Source organism: Mustela nigripes, chromosome 12 (genome assembly GCF_022355385.1).
Source record: "Mustela nigripes isolate SB6536 chromosome 12, MUSNIG.SB6536, whole genome shotgun sequence".
Lineage (NCBI taxonomy): Eukaryota > Metazoa > Chordata > Mammalia > Carnivora > Mustelidae > Mustela > Mustela nigripes.
Window position 1 is genome coordinate 17,016,932 of NC_081568.1, and position 19,137 is coordinate 17,036,068.

At 35.4% G+C, this 19,137-nt stretch overlaps 1 protein-coding gene across 2 annotated transcripts in view; it reads right to left on the reverse strand.

Moving 5' to 3' along the window:
• Positions 1 to 495: 495 nt before the first annotated feature.
• CDH12 (cadherin 12) overlaps positions 496 to 19,137 on the reverse strand; it is a 251,351-nt gene continuing 232,709 nt past the window's right edge. For both annotated transcript variants that reach the window (XM_059416472.1, XM_059416471.1), the window contains 4 exons: positions 12,819 to 12,940; positions 9,050 to 9,167; positions 3,819 to 4,070; positions 496 to 1,024 (listed from right to left, as the gene is read on the reverse strand). In XM_059416472.1, the coding sequence (XP_059272455.1) occupies positions 525 to 1,024; positions 3,819 to 4,070; positions 9,050 to 9,167; positions 12,819 to 12,940 (992 nt within the window). In that variant the 3' untranslated portion in view covers positions 496 to 524. The remainder of the gene's footprint in view (positions 1,025 to 3,818; positions 4,071 to 9,049; positions 9,168 to 12,818; positions 12,941 to 19,137) is intronic.

A 19,137-nucleotide genomic window follows, 5' to 3' on the forward strand; every position in this document is an offset into this window, starting at 1 on the left:
GTCGCTATTGCTCCTTGACATAAAGATAGTGTCTCTGTTTTCTGTCCTCTGTATTATCTCTGAATCCTGCAATGCCATCACAGCAGAGTGTATTGTACACCATTTTAAATGATAAGAGTTTCAGTAGGCACTTTAGTGGAATTAAGAAAAATCTAACACTCTTCCACCGTGATGCCACATAGCTATCTTCATTCTAAGTTGTCGTGTCAGTAAATCGTATTTAATAGGCCTGAGCTTGTCTCAGTGTGTTTCCAAAATAACAAAACAAAACCAAGCAAGTACACATAATAGGATTTATCTTGTGTTGGCAGAAAAAAAAAAAACAAAACTCACAATATGATAAATATAGCAACTTGCTAGAAACCCCGATAATCAAAGGATTGTGTCCTATAAAGCCTGATGCGTGTGTGTGTGTGTGTGTGTGCACGTGTGTACACCTGTGTGTATGTGTGTGTGCGATTTCTACTTATGTTTCTTTTTCTTAAATGTCTCCTTTTGGTTGTGTTTTATCCTTCACTTTTGCCCTAAGTGACTTTATCGGGGTTATAACTCTCTTCTTCACCAAACATGTCTGCCAAGACTTTAAAACGGGGTCCCCAGTCCGTCAGATAGTCGTAGTCCTGGTCCGCTTCTGTGGTGAGAGAGTCTATAGAGCTAAGAGAGTCTGCTACTGAGCCATTTCCTTCATACGCATATGTTGCCAATGAATCGTATGGTGGGGCGGTTGGGTCCACATCATTCTCCTGTAGCCTTTGATTAATGAAATCCCGTATGTCTGTGTTATCTTCCACCGGTGGTCTCTGACGAGGTAAACAGAGAGAGTCTGGTTTTATATCCCTGCGAATTTTGTTATCCTCAATCACTTTTGGATTTCTCAGAGCACCAATGTCGAAAGCCTGGGTGTCCTCCTCCCCACCTCCTTCATCATCGTAATGGATAACGTTGTCTCTGATGTCTTCTTTAGAGGTCATTAAAGTGTCTTTCTTCTTCTGCCTTCGCAGAGCTACATACAGCACAACTATGGCTAGAAGACAAAAATTGCAAGTTGAGAATGTGTAGTTCGTATCTCCATAAAATCGATCAGGGCTGGCCAACATGTTATTTTCAAAGTAAGCATATTATACAAAAAAGATCAGATCTATGTTTACTCAACTTCATTTTGAAATTGTAGCTAACAAATCTTAGCCAAATTATTCACAAAATCAAGCAATTACAGTCTTATATTTAACTTATGTTATATCTAAAAATTTTAGTATCCATTAAAAAGTGTGTGTCACATTTTTTTAAAGGAATAGTTGTAAGCATATAGAGAGCTGTATAGTGGTGGTATAATAAAACTTGAATATTAGAGTCCATAAATATCACATATTATTCATAGCTAGATTTCCCAGTTGCAACAATTACTTATATTTCTAAGAGAAACCCAAATCTTCATGAGACAATAAGTTAAAAGCAATAAATTTTAAAAAGGGAAGAAAAGAAGGAAGGAAAGAAGAGTGTAGAGTATAAGGGCCTTCGTTTTATAAATCATGAAGCGTTTATTTCCGGGCATCTGGGTGGCTCAGTTAGTTAAGTGTCTGCCCTCAGCTCAGGGCATGATCTAAGGGTCCTGGGATTGAGGCCCGTGTCAGAGTCCCTGCAGAGCAAGGAGTCTGCTTTTCCCTCTCCCTTTGCTCCTCCCTCTACCTCAACTGTGAATGCTTTCATGTTCTCTCACTCCATCTCAAATAAATAAATAAAATCTTAAAACAAAGCAAAACAAAAGAGGGGGGAGTTTATTGCCTCTAGAAGTGGATGGGCATAGATTCAAATGATGAAGTCAGTGCTCAACTTTGCTCATCATAAAATCCCCTCTCCTTCACAGAGGTGGTAATAGGTTGGAAGCCAGAGTATGTCTGATGTACTACAGCAGGGTCTAGAAGACTCTCATCCTAAAATTAGGAATTAGAGAAGATTGAGTGATGGTGAAAGCTCATTTATTCCCGCTTCCTCCAAAACTAAAGTTGACCATCTGGAAAGAGGGAGGAGATCTAGATAGAGCTCCTGGAAAACAGGTCTTAAAGAGGTGTTTAGACCTCTTAACTCCTCCCAGCACTGAGGGAAATCCAAAAACTAAGATGATTGCTCACACAGTGAATGGGTGAGAATCTACAAGTGTCATAGAGATGCCCTGCATATAAAATGGCTTTGGAGTGCTGTGACTGAGAAGGGCCCTACCAGGGGCACCCTACCAGATTCCTAGACACCACAAGACATTGTTGCTTCCCCCATCCCAGGAAAGATATGAAAATGGCTAAGGATAAGTGGAAAGATCTGAAGGAGTCCGAGATTGGTTAAGGAAGTCCAAGAATAGTTGGATTTTTAAGTACACCCCATGGCAGGACTCATAGGGCCACCATTCCCAGCTGTATCCTGGCCAACTCCCGCTGGAAGTGTGCAGGTGCACTGTGGACACTGCGGCCCACAGAGCAAGATCACTCACTACACTGTAAGAAGGCCAGAAAGGCCAAAGGTGAGCCTCCAGAACATGCCAAGTCTTGCTAGGTGGATGTGGAAATACTCTGGGACTCAGGTGGCTCCCAGACAGGAGAGAAGCATTAAAAAATAACATTTGATTTGAGGTTAAACACCTGCTTGCTGGTGTTCGATTTCAGATACACGAATGTTATTCTGAATCCTCCCTTCTAAGGTTCATGTCATCAGCACAAACAGATTCCAGCGCCAACTTCTTATGAATTATAAGGACAGAAAGGAAACTTTTCTTCTGTATATGAGAGTCACTTGTGTGGAATTAATGTTGATACTAAGCAAATTGGACTAGAACTTCAATCTGCAAACTAACATGAGCTTCTCACTTGAAGAATGTTCTCCATAAATTATGATGTAATACCTTACTCCATGCTTTAAATCCTAGTTTTTTGTTTTTTGGAGTTTTTTTTAAATCTTAAGATAGAGGTGTGTATCTACATTTGTGAAGCATGTATAAATGGATTCCACGATGTCCAATTGTACCTCTGTTCCATTAGAATTTAAAGAAATCACTGGCAAAACAGAAAAGCTCTCTCTGGTTTTGGGAATCTGCCAGTGAATTAATAAATGAAAGGAACCAGCTGAACAGAATTGATGGAAGAGGGAAACCCCTAAAGTAGATTTATATTAATTCTTACAGAGATGTTACAGAATACATTACCTCAGTCCTTTTCCCTTGCAATGCTTCTAGATATTTCAGTGTGTGCTGTTCTAGTGGGAATGGTTAGAATTTTGATGTGAGGAGATATGAGAAAAGTGGAATAAGAACTGCTTTTGGCTGGCAGTTTAAAGAGGAAAAAAAAAAAGCAAACTTGGGGGGGTTTTCACTTTCTCTCACTCCTTTCCTGTTCTTTCCTTTTCTGCTTTTATTGAACTGGCATTTGAGAGCTACTGTTCATGTAGTATATTTTTGAAGATTATATAATATCTTATGAGATAGCAACAATTACTGGAATGTACCATGAATTAAAAAAAATAAAAAACACTTTAAAAAACCCACTGCCGTATGTGGGATGTTTGTTACAGAAAATTTCACTGTGGCAAGGGCCACCAGCTCTTATTAGTTGAAAATCCCCAAGGGCTTGACCATAGTTTTGTGTTCTGATATTTAGATATTAGAAAATTAGCATTAATAAAAATATCATTCAATAGAGACCATCTTCCTTCTATCCAGATGTGACATCTTCATGAAGAAAATCTGATTTACACGGTACATTGTGAAGAGACAAGCGAGAGGAGATAGGGAGAGACAGAGAGAGAGAGAATATGTGATTAATATTGAAACCAACCTAAGAGTATAACAATGCACAGTAGGATTGCAATCAAAGCCCCAGTGCTGAGTCCCACAGGTAGAAAAATTGCTTCCACATTACAAGACAGGATGGTCCCATCAGAGTCACATCTACAAACTCGAATAGTCATTGTGTTTGTACTGCTCTGCACAGGATAGCTGCTGTCTTCTATTACAACAGGGAGGAAATACAACTCCTGCTGCCTGCGGCTGTATCCATTTCTTCGGGTTTCAATTCCAGCTGTGTTGTCTACAAAACATGACATTTGTGATAAGAGGGTTACTAAAAGCTTCACTTCAGATCTTAAATTTGGTATAGGTTAAATATACCAAAAAGGCATCAGTATTTTAATTCTTTCTTTTATTATTATGAAAGTGCCAAATGTAATCAAATGCAATCAAAATAACCCTTAAGTAAGAATTAAATTTTCAATTCAGAAAGAATATAAAACTGTTTATGAGACTAGAGGTATGCTGTGTTAACTCACGTGTGTGCATGTGTGTTGACCCATTTTTTTTAACATCAAAATCTCATTGAGAAAAAAGCGTATCTGTGGGTGTTTGCTTACGTGATGAAAGAGCAGAGATTACAAAGCATGGGTCTGCAAAATATCTCACCTAAGAACCCGTTCTTTAAAATACAACAAATATCAATTTAGCATTTGATTTTTTAATTTTTCCCAAATCTGTATTTATGATTATATGGTAAAAAAAAATGCATAGATGTATATATGCATATCTTTCACTTTTGTGCATGTAAGTGTATATATGCATGTGTGTGTGTGTGTGTGTGTGTGTGCATGAGAGTGTGTGTGTGTGTATATACATCTTTCACTTTGTACATGGAAAATGGAAAAAAAAAAATAAAGTGTGTTAGAAACATCAAGATTCAGGAGCACCTGGGTGGCTCAGTGGGTTAAAAGCCTCTGCCTTCGGCTCAGTTCATGATCTCAGGGTCCTGGGATCAAGCCCCACATCAGGCTATCTGCTCAGCAGGGAGTCTGCCTCCCCCCACCCCCGACCTGCCTGCCTCTCTGCCTACTTGTGATCTCTCTCTCTCTCTGTGTCAAATAAATAAATGAAATCTTTAAAAAAAATTCATTAAAATTTTAAGCATAATAAATTACAGTAATCAGCATTTTAATATAAAGACAAAAATAATTCATTTTAGTTCTGACAAAATCAACAATAGTAATATTTACTTAGAATGATTCAAGGCAATAAATATTTTAGTTTTTATATAAATGCAATTAATACTGCTATTAAAAGTATTATTTTACATGCTTTTGTTCTTTACTTCTTTTATTTCTACATATAGAAGTAGGAATTTGGTTTTATCCATAACACCATTTCATATTTTGTGTCTATTAAAGTAACTCCTTGAAATATTTTGTTATTATAAAAGCACGATAATATTTAGTTTATTAGAGCCATACATAATATCGACTTTGGAATCATTAAAACTAATATATATTATATATATTATATATAGGTAAGTCAGAAAAATGTTATTATCTCAATAATATTCCATTTGTCTCTTTGTATATTCTAGATTCAACAATTAAAAATTAAGCAGCTTCTCTAGACTCATTTCATTGAGAAAATTTTACTTGATAAGACTGTTTTGGGGCACGTGGATGGCTAAGTGGATTAAGCCTTTGCCTTCAGCTCAGGTCATGATCCTAGAATCCAGGGATCGAGTCCCGTATCGGGCTCTCTGCTCATCAGGGAGCCTGCTTCCCCCTCTCTCTCTGCCTGCCTCTCTGCCTACTTGTGATCTCTGTCTGTCAAATAAATAAATAAAATCTTAAAAAAAAAAAAAGACCATTTTACATGGGAAGATGACTTTGTCATTATATAGAGGAATTTTTTTAAATTGGAAAACAAAACATCAAGATGCCAAATGTCAATTATAATATTCCCAGTGAGATTTAGTAATACCGGGTACTTTTGATGACAGTAGGAATAAAGAAATGGGGACTCGTTGAATTAACATTGAAATCTTCAGCAACTGATTTGAGTACTTGAGTCTGAGGAAAAGGAACAGTCAAGACTAAAGTTTGAAATCTGGGTGAAAATTATTAATAAAAATAGGGGTTAGAGAAACTGATATATAGGCACTTGAGGAACCATGGATTCAATGTTCCTGAATGCATTATAACAAAGGACATCCTACCCTTTTGTTAAGTTTACAGTAGCCCCCTCCCCCCCCTCATCCATGGTTTTACTTTCTCTGATTTCAGTCAACCTTGGCCTGCAAGCAGCTGATCCACTTCCTGATGTACAGTCCAAAGGTCATTTCATCTACTCATGTAAGCATTTTATCATCTTACATCATCACAAGAAGAAGGGTGAGTACAGTATGAAGTAGTTTAAGAAAGAGAGAGATCCTATTTATGTAACTTTTATTAAAGCATATTTGTACAACTGTTTTATTTTATTGTTATTGCTGTTAGTTACTTACTGTGCCTAATTTATAAATTAAACTTTATCATAGGTATGTGTCTATAGTAAAAGATATGAATATACAGGGTACAGTACTATCTGTGGTTTGGTTTTAGGCATCCACTAGGTGTCTTGGACAATTATCCCCTAACAGGGAGGGGGGGGATTACTGTATTTTCAATCTATTATTATTATTGAGATATGAGCATACAAAATTCATTGTGCTGTTCATGGTGGGGAAAAAAAGATATTAAATGTCATGTCCATTCTTAATATAGTTTCTACTGAAGAAAGAGGAAAAGTTAATACATATCATATAAACTATAAATATATATATTCCCACAATGGAGTATTATTTGGCTATAAGAAAGAAGGAAATATTGTCATTTGTGGCAAAACAAATTAACTTGGAGGGCATTATGCCAAGTGGTGTAAGCTAGGAAAAGAAAAAGATATGCTGTACATGGTAAAATTTACATGTGGAATCTAAAAAAAGATTAAAAAAAATAAAAAGGAACTCCTAAAAGCAGACAGTAGAAATGTGGTTGTCAGGGGCCCAGGGTGGAGAAAATGGGGAAAGATTGATAAAAAGATACAAACTCTTGATTATAAGATGAATAAGGCCTGATGGTGTCTAATGTATAACACAGTGACTATAGTTAATACCACTGTATTATAGAAGTGAAATTTGCTAAGTGAGAACTTAAATGTTCTAGCTCCAAGGGGAATTTTTTTTAAAAGATAAATATGTGAGGTTCAAAAATGTTTCTATTATTTTTAAAAACTTACACTTATACTTAAAATATAACTTTAGATAAAAGAAGGTATATAGTAAATGGCAAATGAATAGCAAACAATATTCAAGCTGTGAGAAAACACTACGCTATGAGGCAATATGATCTGATTCATGTTATCATGATTAATCAGATATATATTTTCCAGCAAAGATTACTTTCCAGCAAAGATACAGTGGGGTAAATAGTCATTCTATGTTCCTGAATGATGGGACCATCATTCTTTCATCCTGAAAGAATGGTTGGTTTTCTTCTCCATAGTATTTACATACGGAATGTAGGCAATCTAGCATTAAGCCCTGTGAATTCTCTCTCTATCCATATATCTCCATTAGACATTGCCCTAATTTAATATCCGCTCACCCACTCCTGCAATAGCTTCAGAAATAATCCTAAATCCTCCTATTATATTTCTCTTACTACAGCCAAACTGATTCCCTAATGCAAATCTGAACATATTATGTTCTCGTAAATCTTTTTTGTTTTTTAAGATTTTATTTATTTATTTGACAGAGAAAGGGAGATCACAAGTAGGCAGAGAGGCAGGCAGAGAGAGAGGAGGAAGCAGGCTCCCTGCTGAGCAGAGAGCCCGATGTGGGGCTCGATCCCAGAACCCTGAGATCATGACCTGAGCTGAAGGCAGCGGCTTAATCCACTGAGCCACCCAGGCGCCTCTATGCTCTCGTAAATCTTACAAAGACTTTTGAAGTCACTGGATTTAAGTTATAACCCTTTCAAAAGGCAGGTAGTTAGAATGAGCACAGGGTCTGATTTGTCTTGGACAGCCCTATTTTAGGTGAGCTGTTCTAATTAAAATTACTAATATTGTCCACTTCTATTCTCTATAGTGTTCTAGTTTTCTTAACAAAATATGTGGTCTCTCTACTTAGAAGACTTCTCATATTTGGGACCCTGTTGCCTTTATACACATTCCTCACATTACACTGTTGGATGAAGCAAATTCTTCTGAATTCCCTTCTGTGACAAAATGTCTGATATCCTTCCTCTAAATATTTGCAGAAAAGTCAATTTTCTCAGCCATCCTTTGACTTCTATCCATCCCATCACCAACATCATCATCATCATCATCGTCATCACAATTGGCTCTTTTGTCTCTAAGGATAGAATTTAGTAAGAAATTAGCTTTTGTACTATCCAATACTCTGAAGTCAGATGTTTCTAATCCCAAACTCATAACTATGGAAATTTAGAAGGGATAAAATATCCACAGTTACAGAACTAATAATGTGAGAACAATTGACCAGTAGTTAGCTTTAATATTTGTAATCCTGTGTCCATTGCATTTTTATGAGTCTCCCAGTAGATCTGATAGTATTAGTAGCAATAGCAGTGGTGGTGATGGTAGCAGCATTGGTGGCAGAGATGGAAATGCAGATTTCTGTAGTTCCGTTGGGACAGTAAGTAAAATCACCTTGGGTATTGCATTAAAGGAATTTGCATGCATTATTTTATTTAATATAAATAATATGCCATTGATTCAGTACACCTATGATTTTAAAATTATTTAGCATAGCTTACTACACTGAGAATCTGCCACTGAGGACATAACGGAGTGGGAAAGAGAACCTCTGTCATTCTCATTACAAGCCTGCGTTCTTAACCTGTGCTGTACTCTGTGTCATTCAAATAAACCAGTTAAGCTATCCATTCATTTGTGCAAGTAATGTGCAGGTGGAACAAATGACATATTTAAAACATAGAAAGCATTCAATTTCCCAGATTGGCTGGTTTTGCTTAACTCATTAAGGGACTGTCCACATTATAAATGGAAGCAATTTGCCTCATTAGATACAATCTATATAGATTAAATATTTAATTTACTGCTAGCTATAGAATTTTATATTTCCTATAGATGGATTTTCATATTTTATGAACTTGAGTGCTTTTAGAAAAACATTGATTTCTATCTTTGTGTCCTTTTACAAAGTTACATTATAAGAGGTAAGTTTTTTTTACGTGGTAAACTTACTTCTGAAGTCACGGACTGTAAAATTTGGTTTGATGGTAGCTTCAGGTGATAATCTAAAGGAGAATTGCTGCCCAGCAGGAGAAAGATCTCGGTCTGCAGCGCTGACTATCTGAATTATCTGAAACAAAGTTGAGGTGAAACTTGAAGTCAGTCATGAGTTTCAAAGGGAGCTTTACATACACCAGGCTAATAAGTTTACCCAATGATGCATGCAAGGAGATAGAAATGACATTTTTAGGATTCATATCAGTAGGCCAATTATTTACAAATAATTTTTATGAACAAATATCTAAACTTTTACAGTTCATAAATGGCTTAAGTATAATTACAGAGTATGGGGCAATTCCAAATCAATATCTGCATAACTAAAAAACACCATTGAAAATTCTCACTAATAAGCAAAATAAAATTAAAATGCACTTGCTTGCATTTTAAACTAAATAAAATACATGCTTTCTAACCTAAATATGAAAATGCTTACTGGAAAGAAAATCTCTGATTATTTAAAAGCCCTTGAGATAGCAAAATTTTAGTGTAGTTTTGTTTGTGAGATTGCATTTTATTTTCATAAATAAATAAAATGATGAGAAAGAGCAATACAAAGGATGTAAATCTGTTTTTATCCTTATGTTTGTTTTTCCCCAGTGAGCAAGAATGCTAAGTGTATTTTCGTAAAGTTTTTTTAAGAAGTAAGCACTAGCAGCCCGGTTTCAAATTTTTTCTGAAATCGCTTCCATTGGTTGTGTGTTTAGTAGTTAAAATTCTGATACTTCAAGAAAATGCCCTTAAGAATTTGGAGATTAAAAATAACTTCTGAGAGCCAAACTGTGAAATTGATAATTCACTACATAGATAAGCAAATTATAATACCTTTGAGGTTGCATTTATTAATATATCTAATGGCTTTGCGCCAGAAAGAATTTCAGGAAATGTGTGTAGAAGAGAGTGAGAGTAGAGTATGCTCAGGTTGTTACTCCCTTAGACGAAATTTGAATTTACCAAAGGAAGACCTTACACTTCAGGTACTGTGTCTTGGTCATGGAGGGCAAAAGCATACATCTTTTGTTCTTAGATTGATACCTTTAAGTACATGATTTATTTTTTTTAATATGTAATTTATTTACGACCTCTTGTTTTCATTCCACGGCTAAAACTCAATCTCCTTACTATGTTCTACCTCCCCATAGAGTTGAGGGCATGTGCACACACTCACACACAAGCATATATTCAGTGCCTTTGAGGGCCTGGTGCTATATTAGTAATTTCTAATTTGACAAATCGGTTTTCTAATGAGAATTTCAGTTCCCTGATGCAGTGGGAATTGGTCACAGTTCTATAAAACTTCAACTTATGTAACTTCACCTAAACTCATATGTTCAGTCAGATCATTATATCCCATCCATTGATTTTCTGTAAATTATTAGGGGATTGGTTTGCCAGGTGTTTAGTTTTGCCTTTAACTACTATAGGTAGCATAATCATTTACTAAATTAAAGTTATTTAACATCAAAAAATATCAAGAACATAACTTTAGAATGAAGCAATGTCCTTTCAAACAGCAGACAGAGAAGAAAGTTTTGGCATAAACAGGCACTTATCTGGAATTGACACTTGGGAGTCATTGCCCTAAGGAAAAAAAAGAATCTCCTACTACAGTAATTCACTATATATATTATTGTTGATTTAAGTAGCATCATCTTTTTCTCTTTTCTCTTTTGTCTCTTGATAGATAACACATGCATACATACATATATATCCAATTATAGGCCAGAAGAGATAGAGAGTTCCTATGCATAGTTCCTACACAAAGGCTAAAATGCCTTGGGTTAAAAGCAGAAAATTCTCACATACCATACTCCCCCAAAACTTAAGGAACAAATGTGGCCCAGTAGAAAACCCAATAGGCATTTATTAGAACAAGAGCTTCCAAGGACCCCACACAGATTGCTTACCACTTTGTCCACCACTTTGTCCAGATCTAAGAAAACCAAGTTATTTTGGGTCATTTCTACTTTTCCCAACTTTTTAAACTCTTCAATTTACCAGACAAGCAAGGAAGCATCAAATGGAGTTCTATTTCCGAAAGACTTTCATTTGGTGCATTATAAGAGTCTGATCAATATAAAATAATTAATATCCTAAACTACCTAAAAAATAGAAGATTGGGTTTTGGGGGTGAGGTTGGAAGGATCTGGAAAGTGAGAAATTGCTAAGTTATGGAATTTCAGAAAACCTCTTGTAACTTCTCAAATAACCAAACTGGTTTATTATTTGTTTAAACATTGATGTAGCATCTACTCTTTTAGATACTGAAGTGGGCACTGGCCTTATCCCATGTAAATTGTGGGTGCATTTAAGGGGATAAAGGGCTAATACTTCATTTTAATGTATTTCTGTGTCTATTCAAAATTAAGGATGCAAATTTTTCTATAAATAAGTCATGTTTTAATAAAGTTAATACTTTCCCCAAATTATCAGAGAAAGGACTAGAGCAGCACAGTCCACTAGAAGTTTCTGTAGTGATGGAAATATTTTATATCTATATGGAAAAAAAATGGTAGCCACTTATTACATACAGCCATTGAGCAAATGAAATGTGGCTAGTAATAAGGAGAATGCTGATTTTTAATTTTATTTAATTTTAATTTAATAACTACATAGCTACTGGACATCACAGGATTAGGGTTATCGAACAGATTTTTCTACATATAAACAGATTTTCTAGTATAAAACATTCAAATTGAAACAAATACTGAATATTAAAGAATAACCTTTTTCAATAAAGATATTATTTCAAATATCAAGATATTTTAGTAGTAATTAAAACTTTAAATTTTAAATTCATTTAAATTAAATGAATAGCTATGATATTTAAAGGTGGTTAAAATACAAAATGAACCAAGCATACTGATATATTTTTCCTTTGAAACTTAGGTGCACGGTATTGGATTAATCATATTCTTATTTCATGACATACTCTCATCATTTTTTCATGATTGATTCATTCATTATATCATATAATCATATCATACTATAACACATTATGTTATTTTATTCATCCATCTATAATAGTCTAGGAAAAAAAAAAAAAACCTGGCTACCCAACACCAACAATCACATTAAATCTAGGATTCTGACAGTAACTTTTATAACCATGTGGTCATCGCTCGTGACCTCTTCCATTAGAACCAGAGCAATATTGACTTAATAAGGAAAATGTAATTCAAAGATTTTGAATAACCTAGATGTTCTACTCAAGACCACTAGAGAAAGAAGCCTTACATTTTTAATGGGCTACAGAGCTTTTCTGAGATACCCTTTCATAAAGCATGTGAGCAAAGCAAGAAACACTCTAGAAGAACGCACTCTAAAGTTGTTTGCTTACTAGGTTTATGGTCACAGATTCCATAGAAATTCCACATTAAAAGAGTGAAAATAGAGCAGATTTGTAATCTTAGACTTTTTAGCTATATAAAGAATATTCACTAGGCCATCATCACTTTATCCCTTGGGATGTTACTTCTACATCCATAAATGCACCCCTAGTTATAAGTTTAATATTCCCTGTGGTTTTTTTTTTATGAAAACATATGAACCAGGGAAAAAAATCTACCTATCCCTCGATCATTATCAATATCAATGTTGATATCGATATTGACGTGTGTGTGTGTATGTGTGTGTGCATGCATTTATGTGTGGTCTTATACCCTGAAACAGATGCATATAGTAGGTCTTTTTATGTTATTAGTTAACAATATTGATAAGATACCTGTCCTGGTTTGGCATTTTCACACACAGCTGTCTCATACGGCACAGATATTTCTGGAGGAAATTCATTGACATCTAAGACATTAATCAATATGTTGACTTTACTGCTTAATAATGGGTTACCTGTTGAAAACATAAAAAGAAAACAGACAATTACAAAATCAGGTCAGTTATTGCTCTTATACTAAATAGTATTAAATTGTTTTTTTTTAATTTAAAAAAAAAAGGATTTATTTCGGAGAGAGTGTCTATTGAGGTGGAGTAGGGAACACAGAGGGAGAGAGACAAGCAGACTCCTTGCTGAGCACAGAGCCCAATGCAGGGTTGCATCCCAGACCCTGAGATCATGACCTGAGCCAAAATCAGAGTCAGAAGCTTAACCAACCACCCATGCATCCCTTATTATTACTTTTTCAAATCAGCCATTATAAATCTAAATGACCCTTCCTTTATGGGAAGCTCTGCCATGTGCCAAATATAAATGATAAAAGGAAGGGTGAGTAAGGTATCAATGTTTTGCTGTTGGAGCACTAGCTGTGCATCATACTAGTGTTTATCCCTGAAATTCACACACCACCGAAGTTAAGGGCAACTGCCTAGCTAGTATTTTATCAAGCAGTAGCCATCATACCAGAGTTGGTTCACAGAACCAACTTTCACCAATAGTGAAACTTTCACCAATTTTCACTGGATCAAACATGTTTTCTATGTTGTGTCCATATAATTAAAACTTCATTGGGTAGGATCTTCTACACATTTAAAAAGTTCTTTCAAAATGATTCTTCCTGAAAAGGATGATAAATTACAAGGAAAATGAAGGAGAGAGGGCTTTTTATAAATAAAGATTTAAAAAACAGACTTAAGGAAGTAGAAGACATAGATTATGGAAAGCTAGGATACACACTGAAATGACTTGCTGGTGATAAGAAAAGAAAGAATAAACAAGATTTTCTTCCCACAGTATATTAAAAAAAAAAAAAAAAAAGTGTTGTTTTGAAAAACTACCAAGACCCATCACAAGTTTCAGCCCCAGACCTTGATATATAATATAACCTGCTTCCCTGTCATTTGCTGAAGACTCAAAACAATTAAATTAGTAAGGCCTAGCATGCACAGTTTACCTTTTTTACTATAAAATTTTACCATATGAAATGTTACAGATGGATAAACTGCCCCAAATTGTTGAAGGACCTTGTATAGAGTCACACATTTAGGGGAATGAGAAATTAATATTCAAATCCAGTACTATGGAAATCCAAATACCATGTACATGCCACCAGACCTTCTCTATGGATTGGCATAGGTATTAAACCTTCATCTGCAGTGCTGCTGAGGAGTCGTAATATTAGTATTCTTTGAGACCTCTATCTGGATTCTTTGGAAGAAGCATACAAAATCTCAACACATGACTGATTCTGCCAACTCTCCACTATCCTGCTGTGCTAAAATTTATTAGAAAACAGGGACGCCTTGGTAGCTCAGTGGGTTAAGCCGCTGCCTTCAGCTCAGGTCATGATCTCAGGGTCCTGGGATCGAGTCCCGCTCTCTGTTCAGCAGGGAGCCTGCTTCCCTCTCTCTCTCTCTGCCTGCCTCTCTGTCTACTCGTGATTTCTCTCTGTCAAATAAATAAATAAAATTAAAAAATAAATAAAAAAAAAATAAAAAAGAAAACAATAAACACTAAAATAGTATTATAATAAATGTTTGCATATTCACATATGATGCTGCGAAACCCATCATCGTACCAGGACACACAAAGATAACACAAAGTAATAGCGGATGTGCTTATAGAAGGTATATTGGTAATCTTGGGAGATGGATGCAGAAAGTATCTATGATTTAAAAATTAATATTGGCCACAGAGAATTATCTTATTTGGTAGAAAATGTTGTCTGTTTTCACAAGTTATTTAATCTACCTTTAACTTGGTTTCTCCCTATAAAGCACACGTATTACAGTCCCAAATTCATAGGTTTGTTGTATTAAATAAGTGTTGGTATTTTACAAAATGTTAGCTCCCCTTTGGTAAATTACATTATTCATTACCAAGTGCACGTCTTGGAGATTATCTAGCTCTGTAACTATTTGTGGTATCAATTACTCCTATAGCATAATATGTAGTTAAAATTCAATGATTTAGTTAAACTTCGTTCACTTTCCTAAGAAGAAATTGGAAATTATCAAAAATAACAACAGAATTTTAAAAGTATATGCTTAATATTTTATAATGCTTACAGTGTACCTATAATAAAATATGTTACATAGATTAACTCTTTTAAGGTTCACAGTAACTCTGTTGTAGACACTATTATTATCCCTATTATTGCTTGTGGATCTCTGAGGAACAGAAGGGGGATGTGACTCTTCCAAAAATCACAAGTTGGAGGTAACAAGATGGGGTTCTAGTACCAAGTTCATGCTCTTAAACTCGAGTATATATTGTGTATTAGAAAACAACTAAAATTTATGTAGCTATTGAAAAAATAGACAACAAATTAATATTACAGATTAGTTTAGGAATTTATGTGAATTATTTAGCCTATTCAATTTCTGCCAACATAAAAATCAGTTTCCACTTTCTATTTTGTATGGTATATAAAGTACAAGTCCTGAGGCCATATAAAGAAGAGAGTTTTGTGTGTGTTGTTCATTTGTGTTTAGATTTTGTTTGTTTATTTGAGAGAGAGAGGGAGAGCATGAGTTGGGGAGGGGCAGAGGGGCAAGCCAATTTGGGAAGCAGTAACATTTCTGTTCAAGAACTACCATACTTAAGCAATGAATTTTTAACAAGAAAATGCAGTTTGTTGGAGTCATATAGATTTTTTTTCATTTATGCATATAATTCAGAAAATTATGTTGAGGAACTAATGACCCTTTTTCATTAGGGTCATCTAATCTGTATTTGGGACAGCGATGATAAAATTTGTTTAGTCACGATTTAGCATGAGCATTATAACATTTTCGCCATGTAGAAACTAGTTATCACTGAATACTTAGGGGAAAGTTTCAAATATAAATTTAGTACATTTTATTTTATTTTATTTTTTAAAATATTTTGTTTATTTGTTGACAGACAGAGATCACAAGTAGGCAGAGAGGCAGGCAGAGAGAGAGGAGGAAGCAGGCCCCCTGCTGAGCAGAGAGCCCCATGTGGGACTCAATCCTAGGACCCAGGGATCATGACCTGAGCCGAAGGCAGAGGCTTTAACCCACTAAGCCACCCAGGCGCCCCTTATTTTATTTTTTTTTTAAACTTAAATAATTTATTTATTTATTCAACAGAGAGGGAGAGTGAGAGAGCATGCAGAAGCAGGGGGAGCAGCAGGCAGAGGGAGATGCAGGCTCCTTCCTGAGCAAGGAGCCTAATGTGGGACTAGATCTAGGATCCTGAGATCATGACCTGAGCTGAAGGCAGATACTTAATGGAATGAGCTACACAGGCATCCCTAAATTTAGTGAATTTTAAAAAAACAAAATCTTACATGACTAATTGCTGTCTTCTTTGTCGTCAAATCATTTAAATTCTAATTATTATTGATGCATGTTTTTTATATTTAATAACCAGCTTATTAATGGTTTTTGGCTCACATAATCTAATCAAGAAATCATTTTGTTTTTATCCCCTGTACCTTCAAAAGTTCTTTCTCCATCCCTTGATGGTATCTCATAAGCTCCCTGAGCTTTCTGAGTCAGTCTGAGTTAGAATTTCCTTATTAGTAGTATTTTCAAGTATAGTTTCGATTAAGAAAACAAAAAGTAAAGCCCAAATTTCAAAAACAAGGAATAAGGAGTGCCTGGGTGGCTCAGTGGGTTAAAGCCTCTGCCTTCGGCTCAGGTCATAATCCCAGAGTCCTGGGATGAAGCCCCTCATGGACTCTCTGCTCAGCAGGAAGCCTGCTTCCTCCTCTCTCTCTGCCTGCCTCTCTGCCTACTTGTGATTTCTGCCTGTCAAAAAAGAAATAAAATCTTCAAAATAAAAATAAATAAAATCTTTTAAAAAAAGGAATAAAGGGAAAAATCACTGTTTATTATAAATGAGTTAAAATACTATAAAGAATATTATAAATTTATGCCCAAAACTTGTCAACATAAATGAACTGAAAAAATTCCTAGAAAGACACAAATTACCAACACTGACCTTTAAAATACAAAACCTTAATAGGCCTTCAGCAAATGAATAAAATCAAGTTGTAATTAAAAATCTCCCAAGAATGGGGGGTTAAGGGGATAGGAGAAGAATCAATGAAACAAGATGGGATTGGGAGGGAGACAAACCATAAGTGACTCTTAATCTCACAAAACAAACTGAGGGTTGCTGGGGGGAGGGGGGTTGGGAGAGGGTGGTGGGGTTATGGACATTGGGGAGGGTGTGTGCTTTGGTGAGTGCTGTGAAGTGTGTAAACCTGGTGATTCACAGACCTGTACCCCTGGGGATAAAAATATATTATATGTTTATATAAAAATAAAAATCTCCCAAGAAAGAAAAATCTCACACACGTGCCTTTACTGGGGGAATTCTTCTTCTTCTTTTTTTTTTTAAACTTTGGAAATTTTTTGGAGATTTTATTTTTATTTTTAAAGATAAAGATTTCATTTATTTATTTGAAGAAAGAGAGAGCACGCACAAACTGGGGGAACAGCAGGCAGAGGCAGAGGGAGCAGCAGACTCCCTGTCGAGTAGAGAACTGGATGTAGGGCTGGATCTCAGGACCCTGGGATCATGACCTGAGCTGAAGGGAGACGGCTAACTGACTGAGACACCCAGGCACCTCACTGGGGGAATTCTATCAACTATTTAAAGACCACATAATACCAATTCTTCACAAACTTTCAGAAAATGGAAAAGGAAACACCAATTCATTCTATGTATACTGCTACTAAAGCCAATGAAAAACATCATAAGAAAACAATACACAACAAAACAATATGGGCTAATACCACTCATAAACATAAGCATAAAAATTCCTTAACAAAATATTAACAAATCAGTTTCAGAGCATACTATAAAATTGCTACACAGTGACAAAATGGCATTTATCCTGAGGATGTAAGGTTAATTTAATGTCCAAGAATAACCAATCCAACTCACTATATTAATAGAAGAATCCAAACAAACAAACAAAAAATCCATGGCAGTCTCAAATAGATTCAGAATTAGTATTTGACAAAATCTTACATCCATTCATAATTTTTAAAAAGTCATCTAGAGCCTAGATGTCCATCAACACATGAATGGATAAATAAGATGTCATACACACACACACACACACACACAACATAATATTATGCAGCCATCGAATATCCCCAAATCTCGGCATCTGCAACAACATGGATGGAACTAGAGGGTATTATGCTAAGCAAAATAAGTCAATCAGAGAAAGACTATTATCATATGATCTCACTGATAGGAGGAATTTGAGAAACAAGACAGAAGATCATAGGGGAAGGGAGGGAACAATGAAACAAGATGAAACCAGAGAGGGAGTCAAACCATAAAAGACTCTTACTCTCAGGAAACAAACTAAGGGCTGCTGGAGGTGGGGGTTTGTGAAGGATGGGGTGGCGGAGTGATGGACATTGGGGAGGGTATGTGCTATGGTGAGTGCTGTGAATTATGTAAGACTGAAATAATACATTATATATTAATTTAAAAAAGAAAAGAGTGACAAATAGGAGGCAAAATCTTCAATCTGATCTCGTCTGTCTATAAGAATCCTACAGCTAATGTCATACTCAACAGTGAAAGAGTGAGTGCTTTCTCTCTAACATTGGGCACAGGTAGAAATGGCTGTTCTTGCCACGTATATTCACCATTGTATAATCAAATGAAAATAAAATTTAAAAAAAAATCAAGTATCCAGATTGGAAAGAATGAAACTGAGACAGAAAAAACTCAATTCACAATAAAACCAAAGATAATAAAATATATGGGAATAAATTTAACAAAATAATTGCAGGACTTATAAACAGAAATTCACAAATCATTGCTTAGAGAAATAAAATGGGCTGTTGATGGAAAGGGTTGGTGGTGATGGAAACAGAAAATTCACTTTGGAAAACAGGTTGGAACTTTCTGTAAACATTCAACATAAACTTAAATGCAACAATTCCTAAGTTTCTACCCAAGAGGATGAAAGAAACGTCCACACAAAAACCTGTGTTCAAATGCACATTGAAGTATTATGTATACACTTCAAAACTGACAACAATGCGAATGTCTATCTTCGGTGAATGGAAAAACATTGTGTGACATATCCATACTATAAAAATTACTTCAACAACAAAATAGTGACATGTGTTACAACAACCTGAACGAATCC